This window comes from Ovis canadensis, chromosome 23 (genome assembly GCF_042477335.2).
Source record: "Ovis canadensis isolate MfBH-ARS-UI-01 breed Bighorn chromosome 23, ARS-UI_OviCan_v2, whole genome shotgun sequence".
Classification (NCBI taxonomy): Eukaryota; Metazoa; Chordata; class Mammalia; order Artiodactyla; family Bovidae; genus Ovis; species Ovis canadensis.
The window spans coordinates 55,357,997-55,380,015 of NC_091267.1; the positions used below are offsets into that span (position 1 = coordinate 55,357,997).

General features: G+C 43.9%; 1 protein-coding gene across 4 annotated transcripts in view; it reads left to right on the forward strand.

Annotated features, from left to right (window-relative positions):
• Positions 1–22,019, forward strand: part of RALBP1 (ralA binding protein 1) — a 48,566-nt gene that overhangs the window by 13,043 nt on the left and 13,504 nt on the right. For all 4 annotated transcript variants that reach the window (XM_069568649.1, XM_069568647.1, XM_069568648.1 and 1 more), the window contains exons 2-6: positions 9,984–10,289; positions 11,611–12,069; positions 15,292–15,641; positions 17,318–17,479; positions 18,462–18,593. In XM_069568649.1, coding sequence (XP_069424750.1) covers positions 10,046–10,289; positions 11,611–12,069; positions 15,292–15,641; positions 17,318–17,479; positions 18,462–18,593 — 1,347 coding nt within the window. In that variant the 5' untranslated portion in view covers positions 9,984–10,045. The remainder of the gene's footprint in view (positions 1–9,983; positions 10,290–11,610; positions 12,070–15,291; positions 15,642–17,317; positions 17,480–18,461; positions 18,594–22,019) is intronic.

Here is a 22,019-nt window from a genome sequence, read left to right on the forward strand (position 1 = left end):
CAGTCTGTGCTTTGCAGATTTGTGTTTCATCCAGAGGTTGATTTAGTATTGCATTATATCAGTTTCCTAAAATGTGAATTTTTCTGTTTTCTTGTTAACAGTCATGTAATAGTTATTGTCAACCTTAAAAAGACATTCACACGTTCGTATTCATTATCATGAACTTTGGAATTTCACATCTTTTAAACTGATTTTGGTAACATATATCTTAGAGATTTTTATTAGTTACTCATTTACTTTTGGCTGTGCTGGTCTTCATTGCTGTTCATGGACTTTCTGAGGTTGCAGCAAATGGGGGCTACCTGCCAGTGGTGCCTGCGCTTCTCATTGCGGTGGCTTCTCCTGTTGTGGAGCACAGACGCGGCTCCCGGGCTCTAGAGCCCAGGCTCAGGAGTTACGGCACACAGACTTAGTTGCTCTGCAGCATGTTAAGTCTTCCGGGTCAGGGATCAAACCTGTGTCCCCTCCTTTGGACACTGGACTACCAGGGAAGCCCTCTTAGGCATATTTTAATCAGCGACACTGAGAATGTTGAGAAGCTGAGTGGAAAACATAAATCACTGTGTCTCAGTGAATTTCTCTATGGCATATGGGACACTAATTAAAAGTTTTTTGGCTAAGTCCCTGGGGGTTGGGGAGAAATTAAAATAAAGGTTAAGTTTGATGATATATAAGACAACTACAGAAAAGAAACAGTAACTCGAGTAAAATGTCTATTAAAGTACTTGTTGTTTAGTCACTCAGTCGTGCCCGATTGTTTGCGACCCCACCAGGCTCATCTGTCCTCACAGACCTGAACAAAAGTTGGAAGTTTAGAAAGGACCAATTACATAACAGTCCAGAGGGCTGACAGTTGGTCTGTGGGGTGTGCGTGGTTCTGTACCTCTGGATACTGCTGTGCGGCACAGGCACAGCCTGTGAACCTCGCGCGTCTTAGCGTGGCTGGGACTTTGCTGTGGACAATAGGAAACTCCCTAAGCCTTATCTGCTTCGTCTGAAGGATTATTTGCCTCATCTCAGCTTGTAAACTTGGTTTTGTTTTTTTTCTTGAACAGTAATATTCATGTCTTAAGAGAAATCCTTTGATGAGTAGAGTTCCTTATGGCCAATAAAATTTTGTGTAAGTGAGAAGTGTGGTTACTGGGCCTCAGCGGATTGTAGAATAGCCTGATTGACACAGAATGCCTGCCTTCTTTCTGGGAGTCTGGGACTTCAGTACCCGCTCCATAGAGAAAGCTGCTGTGACCAGGCTCCTCGGGGACCTTGGGCTGATGGAGGAGCAGCCAGAAACCCCTGGTGCTTCATATGTGTCCCTGTGTCTCCCCTGCCAGGGGGCCCTTGACATACGCCTGGTTCCTCTGGACTCAGCCCCTTGTCCTTTGCTTTTTTTGCTCTGTATCCTTTCTTTGTAATAAATCTTAGCCTGAGTGTGATTGTGTGGTTACTGATTTGAGTCCTCCTAGCGAATCGCTGACCCTGGGGTGGCCTTGGGGGCCTCAGGCAAAATGCTGGTTCCCACCTTGCCCCCGCCCCCTGCCCCCGAGTTTTATAGCTGAAGCTTTCCTTTCACCTATTTCTTTTGGTGTTTATTTCCTTTACCTAAGTAATACCCTTAAACTGCTGTTTTTGAAGATGGCAGTTCTGAATGTCCTTTGTTACCTAGGCATTAGGTGGATGAGGATTTGGGTCTCTGAGACCCTCCCCCGAGTTCGCTGCCCCCAGCCCTCCAGCATAGTCATGCCCTGCGCAGTGTTTGGTTCCATCAGTCAGCATCCATCGTTTTCATTGTGATTATTACAGAAGCATTGTGTAATCCTGAGCCAGGCAGAGGACTACAGTTTCATTTTCCCATCTGCCTTTTTTCTTAAAGTTAGTGGTCGTCTCTTACTGTTATTTGTTTTTCACTCTGTTCTTATGATGGATTTGTTCCCAAAGCTCCAGTCTTGCTCTTCTTTTCTGCACAGGCAGATGTCTTGGAGCCCTTCTTCCCCTGGGTCACAGGGACTGTGTCGCCAGCTGGCCACCGGCCTGCTCTTCCTGGGCTCCTTGCTGCCCATTGGGTCGCATCTCAGGCTGCCAAGTCTCTTGGGCAAGTGTACAGGGAATACAGTCCTTGCCGCTGTGTGTCTGGAGTATCTTTATTCTACCTGTACGCTTGGGTGGTTGTTGAAACTGGTTTTCTTATCAGAATTTTGAATATGTTTGTTTATTGTCTGTAAATTTCCAGTGTCCTATTGGCAAATCAGTCGTGATCTTTTGTAATTTACTTGTCCTGTTCCTGCCCGCTAGGAGTCCTTCAGAATCATCTCTCTCTCCCTTGCGCCCTGAGACCTCATGGGGTGCTCTGGTGGGTCTCTGCATGTATGGTGCTGGGTGCTTAGTGGCCACTTGTGATCTGGATGCTCTTTAATTCTGAGAAAATCTGAAGAACAAGAATGTGTTTTGCTTGCGCACGTGCTTATGGAGTTGGCCATCCCCAGACAGTAGGTTAATGGGGGTCGGCGCTCAGTGTGTTCTAACGAGCCAGTATCTGGATTCCCTTGTAGAGATTTAGGTTAGAGACTTTTAATCTACAGATTATTTTTAAAAACCATAAAAACAAGGAAAAGCTGCTTCCAGTGACTTTTAGGCTGTATTTAATAAAAATCCATTTATAAATACTGGACTCTTGTAGCTTGTGAACTAGTTAAGCAAGCTGTTAGTTTTTTTGGAAGAGGCCCTTGTCTGTGTAGATATTATCAGGTTTAATGAATCATTGGAGTTATTTTCAAAACCTCATTTCAGGAGACTTCAGTTTAGCTGTCAGTCTTTCCTGCTGATACCGCTTTATCCTTTGGCGTGGGTGAGTGATTCCTCTTACATGTGCTGGTTAACACTGGTACGTGAGCAGCGGAGACTGTTGGAACAGTGTGTATCCTGGTTCTTTAGAGGAGCGAAGCTTTTTAAGTCTTTATTAAGTTTGAGTCTGATTTTGTGAAACTTATTTTTGGCTTTACCCCAGTTAAAACTGTCATAACTATTCTTTTTACATGAAATATTTAATTTCAAAGGTATAATTTGGGGGGATTCTAAAGTAAATTTCTAGATGTATGGAAATACTTTTAATAGTTTTTGTTAGTTATTACAGAAGTCACATTTTTTCCCTTAAATTCTTTCTGGAGAGAGATTTTTTTCCAGATAGCCAAAGGCTTTCATTTGGGAAAGACTGGAAATAGAAATTCCTATTGCAGTGATTTGGGGTGTAGGGGGCTGGGAGGGGATGTCAACCATTAGGGTGAGAGTTGCAACATTTGAGGAGAGTTCATATTTTTAATGGCTCATGATCATCTCTGCATAGCATCTGTGTTTTTTTTCCTAATCTGTGAGATTTTACTGAGGTATAATTTATAATTCAGTGATAGGCACAGTTTAATTTTGTGTGTGTGTGTGACCCCATGGGTAGATAGATCTGGAGGGCATTTTGCTAAGTGAGATAAGCCAGACAGAGAAAAACAGATACCATATGACCTCACTTATGTGTAGAATCTGAAAAATAAGACAGAATGAAAATAGACTCATAGATACAGAGAGCAAATGTGTGGTTGCCAGAAGGGAAGGAGGTGGAGGGTTGAAGAGATGAAGGGGAACAGGAGGTGCAGGTTATTAAAAGAAAAGCCTCGAAATGTAACGTGCAGTGTAAGGACTGTGGAATAATGTTGAAATAACTTTGTGTGGGGACAGGTGGTTACTAGGCTCACCACTGGTCCTCATTTCAAAATGGACGTAAATATTAGAGCACTAGTACACCCGAGACTAACACGATCGTGTGTGTCAGCAAGTGTGTGTGTGTGTGTGTAGCCCTCATGCCTGTCAGGACATGGAACACAGCCATTAGCCTGGAGGGTTCTCTCTAGCTGCTCTGTACTCTGTCCCTGCCTCTTCCCCAAACCCCAGGACCACAGTTGTAGATTCTTGTGATGGAGATGAGCTTACCTCTCCCAGAGCTGCATATGAGTAGTCATACACTATGTAATCTCAGGTGTCTGCAGTGCTGTCTTGAAGTTCATCTGTTTTGTTGTATGGATGACTAGTTTGTTCATTTCAAAAAATGCTAGTATTCCATTGTGTGAATATATTTCCGCTTGTTTATTCAGGCTTATTAATGGGAATGTGTTTCTGTTTTTTATCTGTTATGAATACAGTTACTCTGATCATGTGAGTATGTGTGAATATGTTTCCATTTCTCTGGGGTAAATACTCAGGAGAATTGCTGGGTCATATGGTAAAAGTTTAACTAGATACTGCCAAATAGTAATACTTTTCCAAAGTGGTTAAATGTTACATTCCTACCAGCAGTGTATTAAATTTCTTGTGCCACACATCCTCACCAGCATTAGGAATTATAGTTCTGTTTGCACTTCAGCCATTCTGGATGGTGTCTGTTGATAGCTCATTGTGGTTTGAATTTCCATTTCTTTGATGTTTAGTGATGTGGAGGTTTTTTCATGGGCTTATTGACCAGTCATACATTTTCTTTTCTAAATTGTTTGCTTGATTTTGCCCATTTTTGTTTTGGGTTGTTGTCGAACTGTAGAAGTTCTGTATATATCCTGGGTTTAAGACTTGTGAGACACACATACACACACACACACTTTAAGTGTGTTCTCCACATCTTGGCCTTGACTCTTAATTTTCTTCTTACTATCTTTTGATAGTAAGTGAAAGTTTTTGCTTTTGATAAAAAGTCTAGTTTGTGGACTTTTAATTCAGTAGTTAATTGCTTTCTGTTCCTGTCTGGGAAATTCTTCCTCCAAGGGCTCACAAATGTGTTCTGTTTAGAAGTTTTAAGTTGTTGGCAGTGAAGTTTTGTGTCTGTAGTTTGTCATACACACTTCGTGGTGATGCGATGCAGGGCTGACCTTCTCTCTTGCCCCCATGGTTACTCTGCACCCCTTGCTGAAGACTTTCCTTGTCCATGAATTCCTTTGGAGCCTTTGTTGACAGGCAGTTGACTGTGTATATGTGTGCCTCTGAGGAGTTTCTGTTTTGTTCACTAACCTGTCCACCCTTGCTCCAGCGCCATACTGGCACGGTTATGTCTCTGTGCTGGAGGAGACCGCAGAGTAGACTCTGTTCCAGGCTTCTGTCTGGAAGGATCGCCCCCTTCTGGTCCTTCAGCTGAGAGGGCTGGCTTTTGTCATTGCTGGGTTTCTGGCATCTTTTGCTGCAAGTCTGCGATGCAGAGGCAGAAAGCGCCCTCCGGGATCAGGGTTGGTCCTCGTATCTCGAGGCCTCGTCCTGTCTGCCTTCTTTGCCTGTCAGTGTGCGGTCTTTTTCTTAGCTGTGCTGACATCTTTCTTAAATGTTGACAAGTTTACATCACTTCTCCTTTTGCCTCAGAAGTAGGAATTTCTTTTTCCCCCCTCACCTTTGGCTGTTTATGCTGAAGTGCCTGTGGGCCCTTCGAGGCCTGTCTCTCTGCCCGCTTACTCAGGACGCTGAGGGGTGCTGTGGCTCCCTGAGCTCAGGACCGTCCCTGCACCTCTGTTCCGGCCTCGCTCCATCCTGTGCGCCAGCGGCCGCTCCTCCCAGCCATGCATGGCTGAGTCAGGGCAGCAGCTGTTCCTCTGGAGTGGTTTTTGCAAGATCATCTCTTCAGTGTGTCAGGAACAGGACTCTTCCTGGTCAGTCCAGTGTGCAGGACCTGTGTATGGGGCCATCTCGCCCAGTAATTAGCAAGAGTACAGAGTAAGGGGCGGTCCAGACCCACCTGCGTTCTGTGATTTGTGGTCCTGCCCTCATGCCTCTCAGCCCCAGCGGTGTCGCTTCTGGACTTGAACTTGGTGGTGACCTCCTCAGCTTGCACCAGCTGGCTTTCAGTTCAGAAGCATCCTGTCTTTCCATGTGTTTTCTGTTGCTCCTTCGTGAATCTGCTCCCATCAGACCCGTCTTCTTGCTGTTCTCATAACAAGCCCCACGTTTCTGCTTGTGTCATTAATATGCTGCTCCTCCTGGCATAAGTGTGCTCTCGTGTGTGTGTGTGTACACATGTACACAGAGGGCACTTCAGCAGAAAGAACGTGTGTTTCCCTCCCAGTTTTACCTCTTGCTGTGTGGAGTAGGATAAGTGACTTCACTTCTCTGAGCCTTAGTTCTACAGTTTGTAAACCTGGAAAGACACTTTTCTCACAGGACGTGTCAGGTGATGTGAAAGTTCCTGAAGCCACAGAACTCAAATAAAATATGTGTTTCCTTTCTTTGTTTCTGTAATTGGAGGCTGAGGGCCAGGTCATTTCTCCTCATCTTAGTGTCGTCAGCGGGACACAGCATGTTGAGAACATGGAAGAGACTTGTTAGTGGGTTTAGCTGGTTAAGGAAACGTCTGGCTACTTCCTGTGCAGCCTGTGCTGTGTTAAATGTTCAGTTCAGCTCAGTCATGTCCGACTCTGCGACCCCATGAATCGCAGCACGCCAGGCCTCCCTGTCCATCACCAGCTCCCGGAGTTCACTCAGACTCACTACCATCGAGTCTGTGATGCCATCCAGCCATCTCATCCTCGGTCGTCCCCTCTCCTCCTGCCCCCAATCCCTCCCAGCATCAGAGTCTTTTCCAGTGAGTCGACTCTTCGCATGAGGTTAGGCTTGCTAATTACTGGGCAAGATGGCCCCATGCACAGGTCCTTAAGGCCCAGTGTGGCACCCAGGTGTGCTCCTTGATTCTGTAGCTTGGGAGGCGGGCACGGCTTAGCCTGGGCCGTGTGAGGCATGAGCGGGGATTCCTGGAGAAAGGGGTGCTGGTACTTGATCCTTTTTTTAACAGCTTTATTTAGGTGTAATTTGCGTACCATAAGATTTCACCCACTTAAAATGTCAATTTACAGTTTGTAACCATCACCACAATCCAAATCTAGACTGTTGCCGTCACTCCAGAAAGATTCCTTGTGCCCATCTGCGGGCCTTATGCGGAAAGATAGGTATGAGCGGGCCAAGCAGGACTCCTGGGAGGAAGGCGGGTCCCAGCGCGGAGGAGACAGCGCAGGGAGGCGTGCGGCCCGGGTCGGGGCGAGCTGCTCCTGCCTGCTCCCGGGGTTTCGCTCTCCGCTCTTCAGACCTCAGTTTCCCCACCTGTGATACATAACCGATAGGCTGGTGGCATCTTAGCTCCCTTTAAACTCTCATCCCTTCAGTTAAGAAAAGAATATATTTTAAAAAAAAAACCAGCTATCAGGACCCATGAAGTAAAACCAGAGAATTGGAGTGACAACGAGGCTCACAGTTCCTTTGATGAAATTTCTCGTTTAATGTTTTTCCTGCTTAGCTTGGGCAAGTAGTAGTGTATACTGTCCTGGTAGAAAGCTGATGAAACGTAAACAAGTGAAAAGATCACTTATAACCTTTTTAATTTAGAGATAATTGTTACTAAAGTTCCCTTGTTCTTACATTTTCTGTGTGCTTGTATATTTAAAAGTTGATACTGTGCTGTGAATTGCTTTCCTCAGACTATTAAATATTGTCAGAAACATTTTTATGAGACTAAAAAAACATGGCCTGTTCATTAGAAAAGCGTGATAATAGCAGTAAAGTGATAGACGGCGTGGTAAGGCTCAAAATAAAAGGAGATCTTTCTCTCCCTCCTCTTTCACAGCTTCGGAGACTTAACAATGGTTTACTGTGTCAGAGATGGCTTGTGTGTGACTTTATGTTCCATTATTTGGATCAAGCCTAATTCAATGTGTCTTTCATTGATAGCCATTTAGATTTTGCTGTCTTTGCTTTCACAGTGCTAAAATGATTATTTTCATGTGCACATCTTTGAGTGCTTATAAAAGGATGTCTGAAGGATAAGTTCCTAAAAAGAGGAATTCTTAGATCAAAGAGAGCACATTTAAAACTTTGATAGATTTTGCCAAGTTGCTTTTCAGAAAAGACTGTGCTGGTTTATACTTCAGCTGTTGGTGGATATTCTCCCTTAGTGGATATTCACACCCTTACCAGCACTTGGTATATTATAGACCCTTTTTTGTTCTTTGCCAGTCTGATGTTATAAAAATTCTAACTTACCGTCTTATGTTCTTAAAAATTGCAATTGTACTTGAATGTTATTTTCATGTGGATATTAGTCATTTTCCTGTGAACTGCTTCACATTCTTGCTATGCTGAAATTTTCATTGATTTGTGAGAACTCTGCTTTTTAGAAAAGTTCGCTGTCATAATTTACACTTTTTTTTTCACATTTGCTTGTCTTTTGACTTTGTTTATGGTCAGATTTATCAGTTATTACTTGTATTTGTGTGTTTTTAAAATTTCAAAATCACCTTCAGTTCAGTTCAGTTGCTCAGTCGTGTCCGACTCTTTGCGACCCCCTGAATTGCATCACGCCAGGCCTCCCCGTCCATCACCAACTCCCTGCGTTCACTCAAATTCACATCCATCGAGTCGCTGATGCCATCCAGCCATCTCATCCTCTGTTGTCCCCTTCTCCTCCTGCCCCCAATCCCTCCCAGCATCAGTCTTTTCCAATGATTCAACTCTTCGCATCAGGTGGCCAAAGTACTGGAGTTTCAGCTTTAGCATCATTCCTTCCAAAGAACACCCAGGACTGATCTCCTTTAGAATGGACTGGTTGGATCTCCTTGCAGTCCAAGGGACTCTCAAGAGTCTTTTCCAACACCACAGTTCAAAAGCATCAGTTCTTCTGCACTCAGCTTTCTTCACAGTCCAACTCTTAACATCCATACATGACTACTGGGAAAACCATAGCCTTGACTAGACGAACCTTTGTTGGCAAAGTAATGTCTCTGCTTTCCAATATGTTATCTAGGTTGGTCATAACTTTCCTTTCAAGGAGTAAGCGTCTTTTAATTTCATGGCTGCAATCACTGTCTGCAGTGATTTTGGAGCCCAAAAAATAAAGTCTGACACTGTTTCCCCATCTATTTCCCATGAAGTGATGGGACCAGATGCCATGATCTTCGTTTTCTGAATGTTGAGCTTTAAGCCAACATTTTCACTCTCCTCTTTCACTTTCATCAAGAGGCTTTTTAGTTCCTCTTCACTTTGTGCCTTAAATCAGTGCAAAGAGAAGTGATTCTGGTAGTTTTTCAGATGAATATTATAAAAACATTAAAGAGGAGTAAGAACTAACATAATTCACTTTTGAGCATGGTACTTAAACTGTGTACCGTTGTGTAATGAAGAAGAAAAATGTGAACAGATCTTGAGCTTTTCTTACATTTGTACCTTTTTATTATTTCTTAAAAATTTTTTATTATTGAAATATAGCTGGATTACAAAGTTGTGTTAATTATTGCTGTGCAGCACCGTGGTTCAGTTACACACATATACCCACGCATATATATTCTTTTTCATACTTTCCCTTCTGGTTTATCACATGATATTGAGTACAGTTCCTGTGCTGCACAGCAGAACCTTGGTATTTCTCCACATTTTCCTTTGTGGTGTCCATTCTAGCAAAACTGTTTTGTGTGCAGTTTAGGAATGAGCAAGTGAGTTTCTCCCTCTGTTAGCTGTATCAACACGTGGATTGCCTACTGCAGTATGTAACTGCAGCTAATGATCTGAACCTGTGTGAGTCACTACATCTGTCACTGTTTTGTAAATTTTACTAATGACACTGAACTGTTCATGTGTAGTTATATAAAGAGTCTTGTTACTCATGGTTGTTTGGTCATAACTTAAGAAAAATTAAGGTTTCTGTTGGATAGCAATCGAAATGAAACCTCTTACAGCGGTGGGCTCTTTTTGGGAGAAACTCTGCCCTGCCTTGATGTCCTATGTCCTTTCATTTGGTTAATTTTCCTCACACTTGAAGATCCAGTGCTTTCAGCTTTTTGAGAACTGACGTGCATGTGTGAGGCACAAATGCAACTCAAGATGACAAAACCAGCGACGGTTCTTGAGGGGGGTTTGCCGAGCTGTGTGTCTGTCTGCTGCCCCTGGGTGCTGGTGGCCACCAGGTGATCATGATGCTCTGTCTCCCGCAGGTGTGATGGATAGGTGACCGAGAAGCCCTGCTCGCTGTCATCAGGGAGATCAGGGAGGCAGCATGACCGAGTGCTTCCTGCCCCCCACCAGCAGCCCCAGTGAGCACCGCAGGGTGGAGCATGGCGGCGGGCTCACACGCACCCCCAGCTCCGAGGAGATCAGCCCCACCAAGTTTCCCGGGCTGTACCGCACGGGCGAGCCCTCACCCCCCCACGACAGCCTCCACGAGCCTCCCGATGTAGTGTCTGACGATGAGAAGGACCATGGGAAGAAGAAAGGAAAGTTCAAGAAAAAGGAAAAAAGGAGTAAGTACCGTTTCCTCTGTGCTGTGGCTTTACTCTAGATAAATATCTGCTCTAGTCACGTGTACCTGCCATCCTATATCCAGGGACTCCTGCTTTATATTTTCTTTTCAGGGTCTCAGTTTTTGTATTTTAGGGTCTTACTGTTGCAAGTAAAAATACTGAATTTCCAGAAGTGGTAAAGTTTTCTGGTGGAGGTTTCTTAAGTTGGTTTTTTAAAATAATGTATGAAAAATAATTGTTGAAATTTTGTGCTTATGGAGTCTCACTGTCTTGGTGAGGTTGTGTAGGCCAGTTGGGGCACATAGTAAAAGACAGTGTATTTGTTTTCTTAAGCAGAGGCCACGACACGCCCATATGGCATTCCTGTTCTGTAGGGAGGATGATAGCTTTCTATTATTGGGTTGGCCGGAAAGTTCAGGTTTTCCTGTACAATGTTACAGAAAAACTCAAATGAACTTTTTGGCCACCCCAGTATCATGTTCTTTTGCCATTCTGGTTGGTGTGGAGTTCGTGGTATTTTAACTAGAGGGAAATTTATGCAGTACCTTTAATCTCTGTTATAGAATCTCTATTATTAATTTCTATTTTAGCTTGTAAGATATTAGGGTAAAGAAAAGAACAGGAGAGTTTTAGATGTTTAAAAAAAACCCAAAAAACAAGGAAGCCAAACTAGGGCAGCTCTGATATTGAGTAGCTGTCAGTGTGAAACCCAGGCTTCTGACTCGGGCATGGCTGACACTCGAGGTTAGGGGTTTCCTGGTTGGTCCTCCGCAGAGGAAGCTCCATCCGTGCTGCTGCCCCAGAAGGAACTTACCAGCCAGAGACCCGGGAGCCAGATGCGGTGGGGAGGAAAAGATCACCTACACAGTCCTGCATCTCCAATTGTGACTGGAGATGGCTTCAGATTCCAGGCACCAAATAGAAAAACCTAAGCTAAGAGAAGTGTAGGTTAGAGGATGTTCTTCCGACTGTGCAGGAATGTTGTGTCTGATGGTGGGATTCTTTCCAAATAATTTGAAATAATAAATGATTATTTACAGTAATTTGGTTTGTAAAAGTTCCTTCTTGCGCATATGTATAAAATAAAACCAGTTGCAAGGGTAACTAGCTCTGGTCACGTTGCCCTCTTGTGGTTGAGGGATGTCATAGCAATACCGTTCAGCCGAGATGAGTGGCTGGGAAAACAGGAGGGCTGGGCCACAGGTGGAAAGCTAGGTCGCCAAGGCCGGGTGACTCTTCTTTGGTCCTGTTTTAAACATAAAAAACGGACAGTGTGACATTCAGCAGACTGTGACTCACGCTTCCTGCGTTTCTTTGGCAGCTGAAGGCTATGCTGCCTTTCAGGAAGATAGTTCGGGGGAAGAAGCCGAAAGTCCTTCCAAAATGAAGAGGTCCAAGGGGATCCATGTCTTCAAGAAGCCCAGCTTTTCTAAAAAGAAAGAGAAGGATTTTAAAATAAAAGAGAAACCCAAAGAGGAAAAACATAAAGAAGAAAAGCACAAAGAGGAGAAGCATAAAGAGAAGAAGTCGAAAGACTTGACAGCAGCTGACGTGGTTAAACAGTGGAAGGAGAAGAAGAAGAAGAAGAAGCCGATTCAGGAGACAGAGGTGCCTCAGCTGGATGTCCCGAGCCTCAGGCCCATCTTCGGGGTCCCGCTGGCCGATGCGGTGGAGAGGACCATGATGTACGACGGCGTGCGGCTGCCCGCGGTCTTCCGGGAGTGCGTGGACTACGTGGAGAAGCACGGCATGAAGTGCGAGGGCATCTACAGGGTGTCAGGTGAGGGCCGCGCTGCTTGCTAGCGGTCGGCTTGCCTCTGTGTTTCACAGGAAGGAGCAGAATACTTGGGAGCAAGATTGTGACCTGGGTCCTAAGCCTCATTCATGTCCTTGGTCCTTCCAGTTGAACAAAGGCTCCACACTGTGTCCGTGTGTGTGTGTGTGTGTGTGTGTGTGCGCGCGCGCATGCTGCCTTTTTACTCAATCCCCACACCCCCGTTAGGAGGGCTCACAGTGGGTTGATTGTGCAGTGCCTGGCGTGTGTGGCCAGCACCCTTCACCTGGGTGCCCCCGAGAGGCTGGGTGCTGGGAGGAGGTCAGCAGGGAGGAAGGGCATCTGGCGTCTGCGTCCAGGATGTGTCTTGGCCATGAGACACCGTGACTGACGCTGTCGTGTGAGTTTTTCCTCAGTCCAGCTGAGGGATGGGCTGTTCTTGCTAAGTGTTTAGACCCCAGGGGTGGATTCCTCTAGGTCAGCTGTGGCTCTGACATAATGTTAGTGAAGTCTAGGTTCCATTTTCCTACATTCTGTGTGTGTGAAAACTGACATCTTGTACTTGGCAGGAGTGTGATTCCTATTGGGTGTCTAAAGTCGAACTAGACACGTGTGGTCCAAAATTGAGCCTCTGTTCTTACAAAGCAGTGTGGCTTAGGTGTTGGTGGAGGATGCAGCTGCTACCTGTGCGACCCCCGTGCTGTCGCTCCGCACCTTCCCATGACTGAGGCTGTAACATGCATTGTTGCTCATGCATATTCATGAGGAGTTAGATCATACACATTTAGAATAAAGAGACTAGATTTAGTTTTTCCATTTAATTGGTTCATGCACATTTCTTGAAGGTAATTTGATATGCCCTTTGTTTGTTAAGAAAGGGCAGGCATGTTTGATAACTGGGGAGACTGTTACGTAGCCCACAGATAACATGTCGTTTAAGTGTTTTGGCTAATATGCTGCTATTTTATAGAAAATAAGAAAATGAATTAGGCACTGAATTTTAACTTATAACTTCTTAGTTACATAAAATAAACATATTTAACTGAATGTAAAACTTGCCTTTTAAGAAAAATTAATGATGGATTTTTAAAGATCTACACAATACTAACGTAGCTGCTTCTCGCTCGTGATTCTGATAGGCATGAGGAAATTTCATTTTAGGTGAAAGCTTCTCTGAAGGTTCCTACAGCGTGTTCAGAGGGCTCTCTTGACTTTGTCCTGATTTTCTATGTTTGTATTCTTTTGCCGCTGGAGGTGTGGGATGTCTGCTCTGTTCGACACTGAGCTGCACCCCTGGTCCTTGGCTCCTTGGAGAGCGAGCACCTGCTTTGATCAGTTCTGTGTTTATCTGTGAGGCTCTGGCAGAACACTGCACTCAGCATTCGGGACTGCAGAACCGTGCCTGTGACTTTTCTTTTCGAATGCTAGTAGTATTGCTTTTTCATGGATAACTTTGATTCACACTTATTCATGTCCAAGTTCTAGTTTTAGAACGAATCTCTTGTCATCTGCTCTTTCTGTACTTGAGACTTTGAAGTGTTCAGTTTTTAAAAGGAAAGCATTTTGGTAACAATTTCTGAGTAACAGACTAAACACATACTCTAATTGTTCACTTGTGCCATTTTCTGGGCAGGCACTGCTGGGGCAAAATTACACATCTACAAGGTATTCATGAGAGAGGAGGTCATCAGGAATTTCAATTAAAGTTATCATCACCATATTTTATTCAGAAAAGTAAGAAAATAGGAATTATTTTCTAACTTTTCCACCTCAAAATGAAGATTATAGCAAAATAAAATCCATATTATTATTTTCCTATTTGGAATTGCTGGGGGGGTTTTGTCAGTGCTGGATTGAGTTACTGATTTACTGTGATGCCATTAAAAGGTTTTGTAATGTTTACCATTACAATGTCAGCCTCAATTCGTGGCTTGTTTTCAATAACTGGCCTAAAGTTTTTTTTTAATTGAAGTATGGTTGATGTACAATATTCTTTAAGTTTCAGAGATACAACCGTGGTTCGCTACTTTTAAAGATGATATTCCAGTCACAGTTGTTGTGAAACACTGGCCGTGTTCCCTGTGCTGTACTGTGGAGTGTGTTTACTTTGCATATTGAGTGTGTGCCTCTTAGTTCCCCACCTCTAACTTAGCCCTCAGGCTTCCTCTCCCCTCTGGTGACCACTGACTTGTTTTCTATGTCTGAGTCTGTTTCTTTTTTGTTACATTCGCTGCTTTGTTTGTTTAGATTCCAGAAAGGAAGTACTTGTCTTTCTCTGACTTATTTCATGTAGCTTAACACCCTCCAGGTTGAGCCATGCTGTTGCCAGTGGCAGGATTTCGTTCTTGTTTGTAGCTGAGTGGCATTCTGTTGTGTATAGCGTCACACCTTGGCCTGAAGTTTCAAGTATTGAAGACAGCTGAAGCTACTTTGTGCTCTCATGAGTGAGCACTCAGTGTCACTGAATTCTGTCTTAAATGCAGATTGGAGTCAAGACTTACATACTTAGTGTCTTAAAAACATTTATGTGTATTTCTTTCTGACCAGTAAGAAAAGCAAGACAATTAGATTTTAGTAACCCAGATTTCACTTTTTTTTTTGGTTCTAGCCCTGTTTTAGATTAAGAAAACATGTAAAGAATTTAAATGTAGAAATTAGATATTAGGTATTATTAGAAATTAGGTATTTATTGGGGAATAATTTTCAGACACTTTGTTTAGATGGTGAGCTCACCTTTTCCATTTGATACAGTTTTTATTTATAAAAAAGTACTCACCCACACCTTTTTGCAGCGTGCTTGTGTGTACTGAGTTGTATTTTATATTGTCAGTTTTGTGACTGGTTAGAAAAAGCAGTTGGCCACTCATATAGAGGAAGGCTTATGCTCGAATTATAGTTTAACTTTTGCCTACCTAATCTTTAAAAACATATTTTCCCTTAATCGATTGGCATATTTGCTTAATGTTTCTGTGTTTGCTGTGATCTTTGTTCTGAATATTGTTTTTCCATTATCATTTAGCGTTTGGCTAAATTCGTCCTCAGAGTGTAGCCTTCTCTCTTATTCACGGAGGAATTGTGTGAACAATATGCAGACAAACAGTTAACATGCCAGGTTGGCTCTTTTCCCATCTCCCCCAGGGGTGATGGTGGGCATGCTGGGGAAGAAAGCTGTGTATTTGATTTTTTTTCCTTGACACTTTTATTTGTTCTGAATTTGAATGTTCTCAGGAATTAAATCCAAGGTGGATGAGCTGAAAGCAGCCTACGACAGAGAGGAGTCTCCAAACTTGGAAGAGTATGAGCCGAACACGGTGGCCAGTTTGCTAAAGCAGTACCTGCGGGACCTGCCTGAGAACCTGCTGACCAAGGAGCTCCTGCCTCGCTTCGAGGAGGCGTGTGGCCGGAGCTCGGAGGCCGAGAAGGTGCAGGAGTTCCAGCGCCTGCTGGAAGAGCTGCCCGAGTGCAGCCGCCTTCTCATCTCTTGGCTCATCGTGCACATGGACCATGTTATTGCCAAGGAACTGGAAACAAAAATGAACATCCAGAACATTTCCATAGTGCTCAGCCCCACTGTCCAGGTACACGGCCTTCCTGGCACACATGTGGGCCCTTGGGGTTGGGGCGAGGGCGCTTCCTGTTCCGAGTCATACACCAAGCAGTGGACCAGGGACAGTGGGCAAGGGCCTGGCTTGAGTGTTGCTGTTTTCTTTCACAGTGTGGATGGTGTTGACGTGAAAGGTGGTAGGCATGTTGACCTTTTAGCTGTGCCTATGAAATCTGAGTATTGTTCAGGTTTGGGTGTAGGTCTATAAGCAGCTCCTGATGACAGTGACCTGTCCTTAGTGGAGGAGGAGCCTGGGTACCTGCAGTCCCAGTTCATCTACAGAGTTTTAAAGATTTCAGTTACTCCATCAAATAGCATTACTGCTCAGTCATGTCACACAGACATACAGACTCAGGCCCAAGGGGGCCTGACATTATTCATTTGGTCAGGAACTTAACCTGAAGGTTTCAGTCATGAAGCTTATATGAAGTATTTTATAGAATCTTAACCTGGGGAGGCATTTCAAGGAGGTGGGTGGTGATTCTTTGTAACGTAAATTCCTGGTCTTCATTTCCTGCTGCTCACTTGGTGCTGGCATAGAATGTGTGGTGAGTTCCTTTACTGGAGTTACTGGTATTTCACTCTGGCCAGAAATAGAGGGCAGAATAATGAGGGGTTATAGTTTTTGTTTTAAGCCCTCTTGGTGAATACACCAGGTCACTTGTTGGTCACTGTTACAGCACACTGTTACGTGTAACAGTTTTTTTTCTTTCACTGAAGATTCCTTCATTGCTCATTGCTTATAGCTTGGAAACAAGATGTTCCTTAAATTTCCTGTTAGTTAAGTTTCAGAATTTGGTAAATGTTACATTATTACGTAGTATTTCTATAATAGGGATGGTGGTGTCACAGAAGATGCAGGTGTGTTGTCAGAGTAAGTTAGGTAGGAAACAGTTTCTTTTACTAGCTATTTAGCCACCTAACATCCTGGTGTCTTAGCATCTGAGCTTTGGAGTTTCCTGGAAGGTGTTTGTCCCTGGAGTTGGGGTTCCCATGCTCAGCCCAGCTCTGTAGCCACAGGCTCGCCTGTTCCTCAGTTGATCCAGTCGCGTGTGTTAGAATGCCTCATAGTAACCAGAAAATAAAGAACGTAGGATTTAAAAAATCAGTTAATGCTCTAGTGCTGCTGCTGCTGCTGCTAAATCGCTTCAGTGGTGTCTGACTCTGTGCGAACCCATAGACAGCAGCCCACCAGGCTCTGCTGTCCCTGGGATTCTCCAGGCAAGAGCACTGGAATGGGTTGCCATTGCCTTCTCCAATGCATGAAAGTGAAAAGTGAAAGTGAAGTCGCTCAGTTGTGTCCGACCCTCAGCAACTCCATGGACTGCAGCCTTCCAGTCTTCTCTGTCCATGGGATTTTCCAGGCAAGAGTACTGGAGTGGGTTGCCATTGCCTTCTCCAGCTCTAGTGCTAAAACAGAATAAATCAATGATAATCAACCTCTGCATCCCTTTCTTGGCTTTTCCCCCAGTCCCTCATAGTGCTGAGTCTACCACTTAATCCATACTTTCTCATTCTCTTCTTTAAATTGGCCATTAAGTAGCAAAGCATGTCTTGTGACTCCTGAGGATTAAAAGAGGTACTTAGGCAATAGACACAAATGAAATGAAATGATTTTAATATTTTTCTTGTAAATCCTGTTTTTTTTAGATTAGCAATCGTGTTCTCTATGTATTTTTCACACACGTGCAAGAGCTCTTTGGAAATGTGACACTGAAGCAAGTGACGAAGCCCCTGCGATGGTCTAACATGGCCACGATGCCCACACTGCCCGAGACACAGGAGAGCATCAAGGAGGAGATCCGGAGACAGGTGTGTGCCTGCCGCCCTCCGGCCCCCGAGCTGCCCTCGCACTGACCCTGCGGGAGACGGGTGCTGACGGCCCATGAGTCCCTGGCCCTTTAGCGCTTCTGTGTGTATGTAGCTTTCGGGCACGTTCTTCATGGCACACCAAGGCCAGAACTTCCCATGTGATGCTGATTCATGCTCATTAAGTCAGGATATCATGGTACACAGAGCACAGGTTTGGAAATCAAAAGACCTGGCTTGAAATTCTTGCTCTGCTCCTGAGTGACCAAATAAGGCACATTGCTTAACCTTAAGGCTTGGGGATTGCATTTAAAAGTAAGTCCTCTCCTAGGTTTGATCAGAAGATGACCTTAAATGAAATAATGTGTTAAAAATGTTCAGCAAGGTGCCAGGTATGTTTCAAGCAGTCCAAAAATGTTGCCTTATCTGAACAAGGCTGCATTTATTGGCCTTATTTACAGATGAGAATAATGAAAGTTGGCAGAGGTAAATAACTTACTCTGTGTCACCTGGTTTATTACCAAGTTTTACAACCAGGGTTTAACCCCGGATCCTGTGCTTTCCTGAAATAGCGCTGGTCAGTAGTGTGTGCTTGGCAAGCCCAGTAAGAAACTCAAGACTAAGACATTTACTTACGTTTGATTATTATTGCATCTTTTGTTCTCATGTAACACATAAGATCCCTGCTTGCTTTTCTTCCCTGTCCTTTCCAAGTTCCTGTTTCTTAGTAGTTGATATTGTTGGGGGAAGGGATGTGAATTGACTGCTGGGAACCAGTGTATGCTGATGGATTAGAACCTAGTGCTCAGGCAGAAAAACTACAGAGGATTTTTCAATCATAGCCTTGAAAACACAATCTGTGCCATTATGTCATTTCTTTAATGATAACTGAAAAGTAGTCGATTTTGCATCTTTAGAAATGGCATGTGGCTTTAAGATGATAAGACGTGAAATCCTATTCAGTGTGTGGTGTATTACTTTCTAGGAGTTTCTTTTGAATTGTTTACATCGAGATCTACAGGGCGGGATAAAGGATTTATCGAAAGAGGAGAGATTATGGGAAGTACAAAGAATTCTGACAGCCCTCAAGAGAAAACTGAGAGAAGCTAAAAGACAAGTGAGTAAATTTATTATTTTGGTATATCATGTTTATGATGAAGTGTAAAAAGAATGCATTAAAATCTTTTACATACTATTCTAAGTTATTTTTTTTAAGTATGTCAACAAATCCCTTTTGAAGGGAAGTTCCCTGATGAGAGATTTGTTCACATGTTTCCAGTTCTGGACTATTGATCCTTCAGCTTGGTATCAGGGAAGTGTTTCCTTTAATTTAGGAAGTTGAGTTTTTTAATTACACTGTTTGACTAAAAGATGTCAGTTTTGTTGTTTTCTGGCTTGGTTGGACCTGTAAACAGGTTTCCAGGGTGAGAAGCAGTCCAGTGGTGATATATTTCAAAGGCTGCAGGGGAATTGGAGGCCTTACACATGGAGGTATCGAAGGTCAGGAGGGGTTTTCTTTTCCTGGAAACAGGCAGGTGACACGTTTGCTCAATGAGCTTGGGGTTTGCAAGCCAGACTGTTGGTCTCCCTCTGGCTTAGTGTGTTGCTTGGCGCTGGGACTCTGTGAGTATCCTGGCCAGTCTGAGGTTGAGGTTCCACATCTCTGGCCCCTCCTACACCCATGTGCAGATTCTATGCCAGGGTCCAAGAGCACTTCCGAGGGACACAAGTTGGCATCTGTCTGATGGACCTCGTGGTGCGTGGTGGTCACAGCTGTGGCTTTGCTGAGAGACCGGACAGTGCAGTGCTCTGGCTCGAGGGCTGGCGGGCTGCATGGGCGTGGTGGTGGCTTTGTCAGAGAGGAGGCAGCGACAAGGTGTCTGCCCTACGCTCCAGGACCTGCAGATGCCCTCTGTGCATTTTCCTTTCTCCTTTTCCTCTGCCTACCAGATTATCTATCTTTTGCTTAGAATGCCTGTTTTTAATTACTCCCTTCATGACTTGTCCTGGAATCAGGTTTTAGTGACAGACCAACCAGGCCTTGTGTGGTCATTGTCTACTGTGTGGTGTCACCCATCAGCCTTTAACACAGGGTCTTGACCCAGGTGGGTGTGGCTTCCTTTCTCTCGCTTCTGCATCTCTATTGGATAAAGGAACTGTGACATAACAAACCAGAGCCAAGACAGAATGGGATGGCTTACCTCTGCTTTGCTAGTTTCTTGAAGCTGTCTTCATGTCTGCTTCTTAATTCACAGAATGCTCCAAAGGTTCTATCAAGTTGATTTTAACTTTGAGGAATAAATGACTTTTAAAGATTCATTCTATTAACAGACTGAAAATAAGAAAAATGATGAGATCATAACAAAAGATGCAGAAAAAGTATGTAGCGGAATTTGATATTTATTTCTTGATAAAAACTCTTATCTTTTCAGCCTGATAAACAGCATTTACAGAAAAAAATCTGTGATTTACATTGTACTTCATGGTAGAAGTCTGAATGTTTTCTTCTGGAATTGATTGGGTATACAGGCAAGGATTTCTGCTTTTACTGCTCCTGTTCAACATTGTACTAGAGGTGTTTTAGCCAGTGCAGCAAAATAAGGAAAAAAAAAAAAGGCATACGCATTGGAGAGAAATTAGTCTTTATACACAGATCATGGGATCGTCTCTGTATACAATCTTAAGGAATCTATACAAAATTGAATATGTGAGTTTAGCAATGCTGTAACATACAAGATCAGATATACATGTCTGTTGTATTCCTGTATGTTTGCAATGAACTATGGGATCAGTTCAGTTCAGTCACTCAGTCGTGTCCAACTCTTTGCGACCCCATGAATTGAAGCACGCCAGGCCTCCCTGTCCATCACCAACTCCCAGAGTTCACTCAGACTCACATGCATTGAGTCAGTGATGTCATCTAGCCATCTTATCCTCTGTCGTCCCCTTCTCCTCCTGCCCCCAATCCCTCCCAGCATCAGAGTCTTTTCCAGTGAGTCAACTCTTCGCATGAGGTGGCCAAAGTACTGGAGTTTCAGCTTTAGCATCATTCCTTCCAAAGAAATCCCAGGACTGATCTCCTTTAGAATGGACTGGTTGGATGTCTTTGCAGTCCAAGGGACTCTCAAGTCTCCCCTCCAACACCACAGTTCAAACGCATCAATTCTTCCGCACTCAGCTTTCTTCACAGTCCAACTCTCACATTCATACATGACCACTGGGAAAACCAGAGCCTTGACTAGACGGACCTTTGTTGGCAAAGTAATGTCTCTGCTTTTCAACATGCTGTCTAGGTTGGTCATAACTTTTCTTCGAAGGAGTAAGCATCTTTTAATTTCATGGCTGCAGTCACCATCTGCAGTGATTTTGGAGCCCCCCCAAAATAAAGTCGGACACTGTTTCCCCATCTATTTCCCATGAAGTGATGGGACCAGATGCCATGATCTTCGTTTTCTGAATGTTGAGCTTTAAGCCAACATTTTCACTCTCCTCTTTCACTCTCATCAAGAGGCTTTTTAGTTCCTCTTCAGTTTGTGCCATAAGGGTGGTGTCATCTGCATATCTGAGGTTATTAATATTTCTCCCGGCAATCTTGATTCCAGCTTGTGCTTCTTCCAGCCCAGCGTTTCTCATGATGTCCTCTGCATATAAGTTAAATAAGCAGGGTGACAGTATACAGCCTTGACGTACTCCTTTTCCTATTTGGAACCAGTCTGTTGTTCCATGTCCAGTTCTAACTGTTGCTTCCTGACCTGCATAGAGGTTTCTCAAGAGGCAGGTCAGGTGGTCTGGTATTCCCATGTCTTTCAGAATTTTGGCTGTGATCCACACAGTCAAAGGCTTTGGCATAGTCAATAAAGCAGAAATAGATGTTTTTCTGGAACTCTCTTGCTTTTTTGATGATCCAGCAGATGTTGGCAATTTGATCTCTGGTTCCTCTGCCTTTTCTAAATCCAGCTTCAACGTCAGGAAGTTCACAGTTCACATATTGCTGAAGCCTGGCTTGGAGAATTTTAAGCATTACCGTACTAGCATGTGAGATGAGTGCAATTGTGCGGTAGTTTGAGCATTCTTTGGCATTGCCTGTCTTTGGGATTGGAGTGAAAACTGACCTTTTCCAGTCCTGTGGCCACTGCTGAGCTTTCCAAATTTGCTGGCATATTGAGTGCAGCACTTTCACAGCATCATCTTTTAGGATTTGAAATAGCTCTACTGGAATTCCATCACCTCCACTAGCTTTGTTCGTAGTGATGCTTTATGAGGCCCACTTGACTTCACATTCCAGGATGTCTGGCTCTAGGTGAGTGATCACACCATCGTGATTATCTTGGTCGTGAAGATTTTTTTGTACAGTTCTTCTGTGTATTCTTGCCACCTCTTCTTAATATCTTCTGCTTCTGTTAGGTCCATACCGTTTCTGTCCTTTATCAAGCCCATCTTTGCGTGAAATGTCCCCTTGGTATCTCTAATTTTCTTGAAGAGATCTCTAGTCTTTCCCATTCTGTTGTTTTCCTCTATTTCTTTGCATTGATCGCTGAGGAAG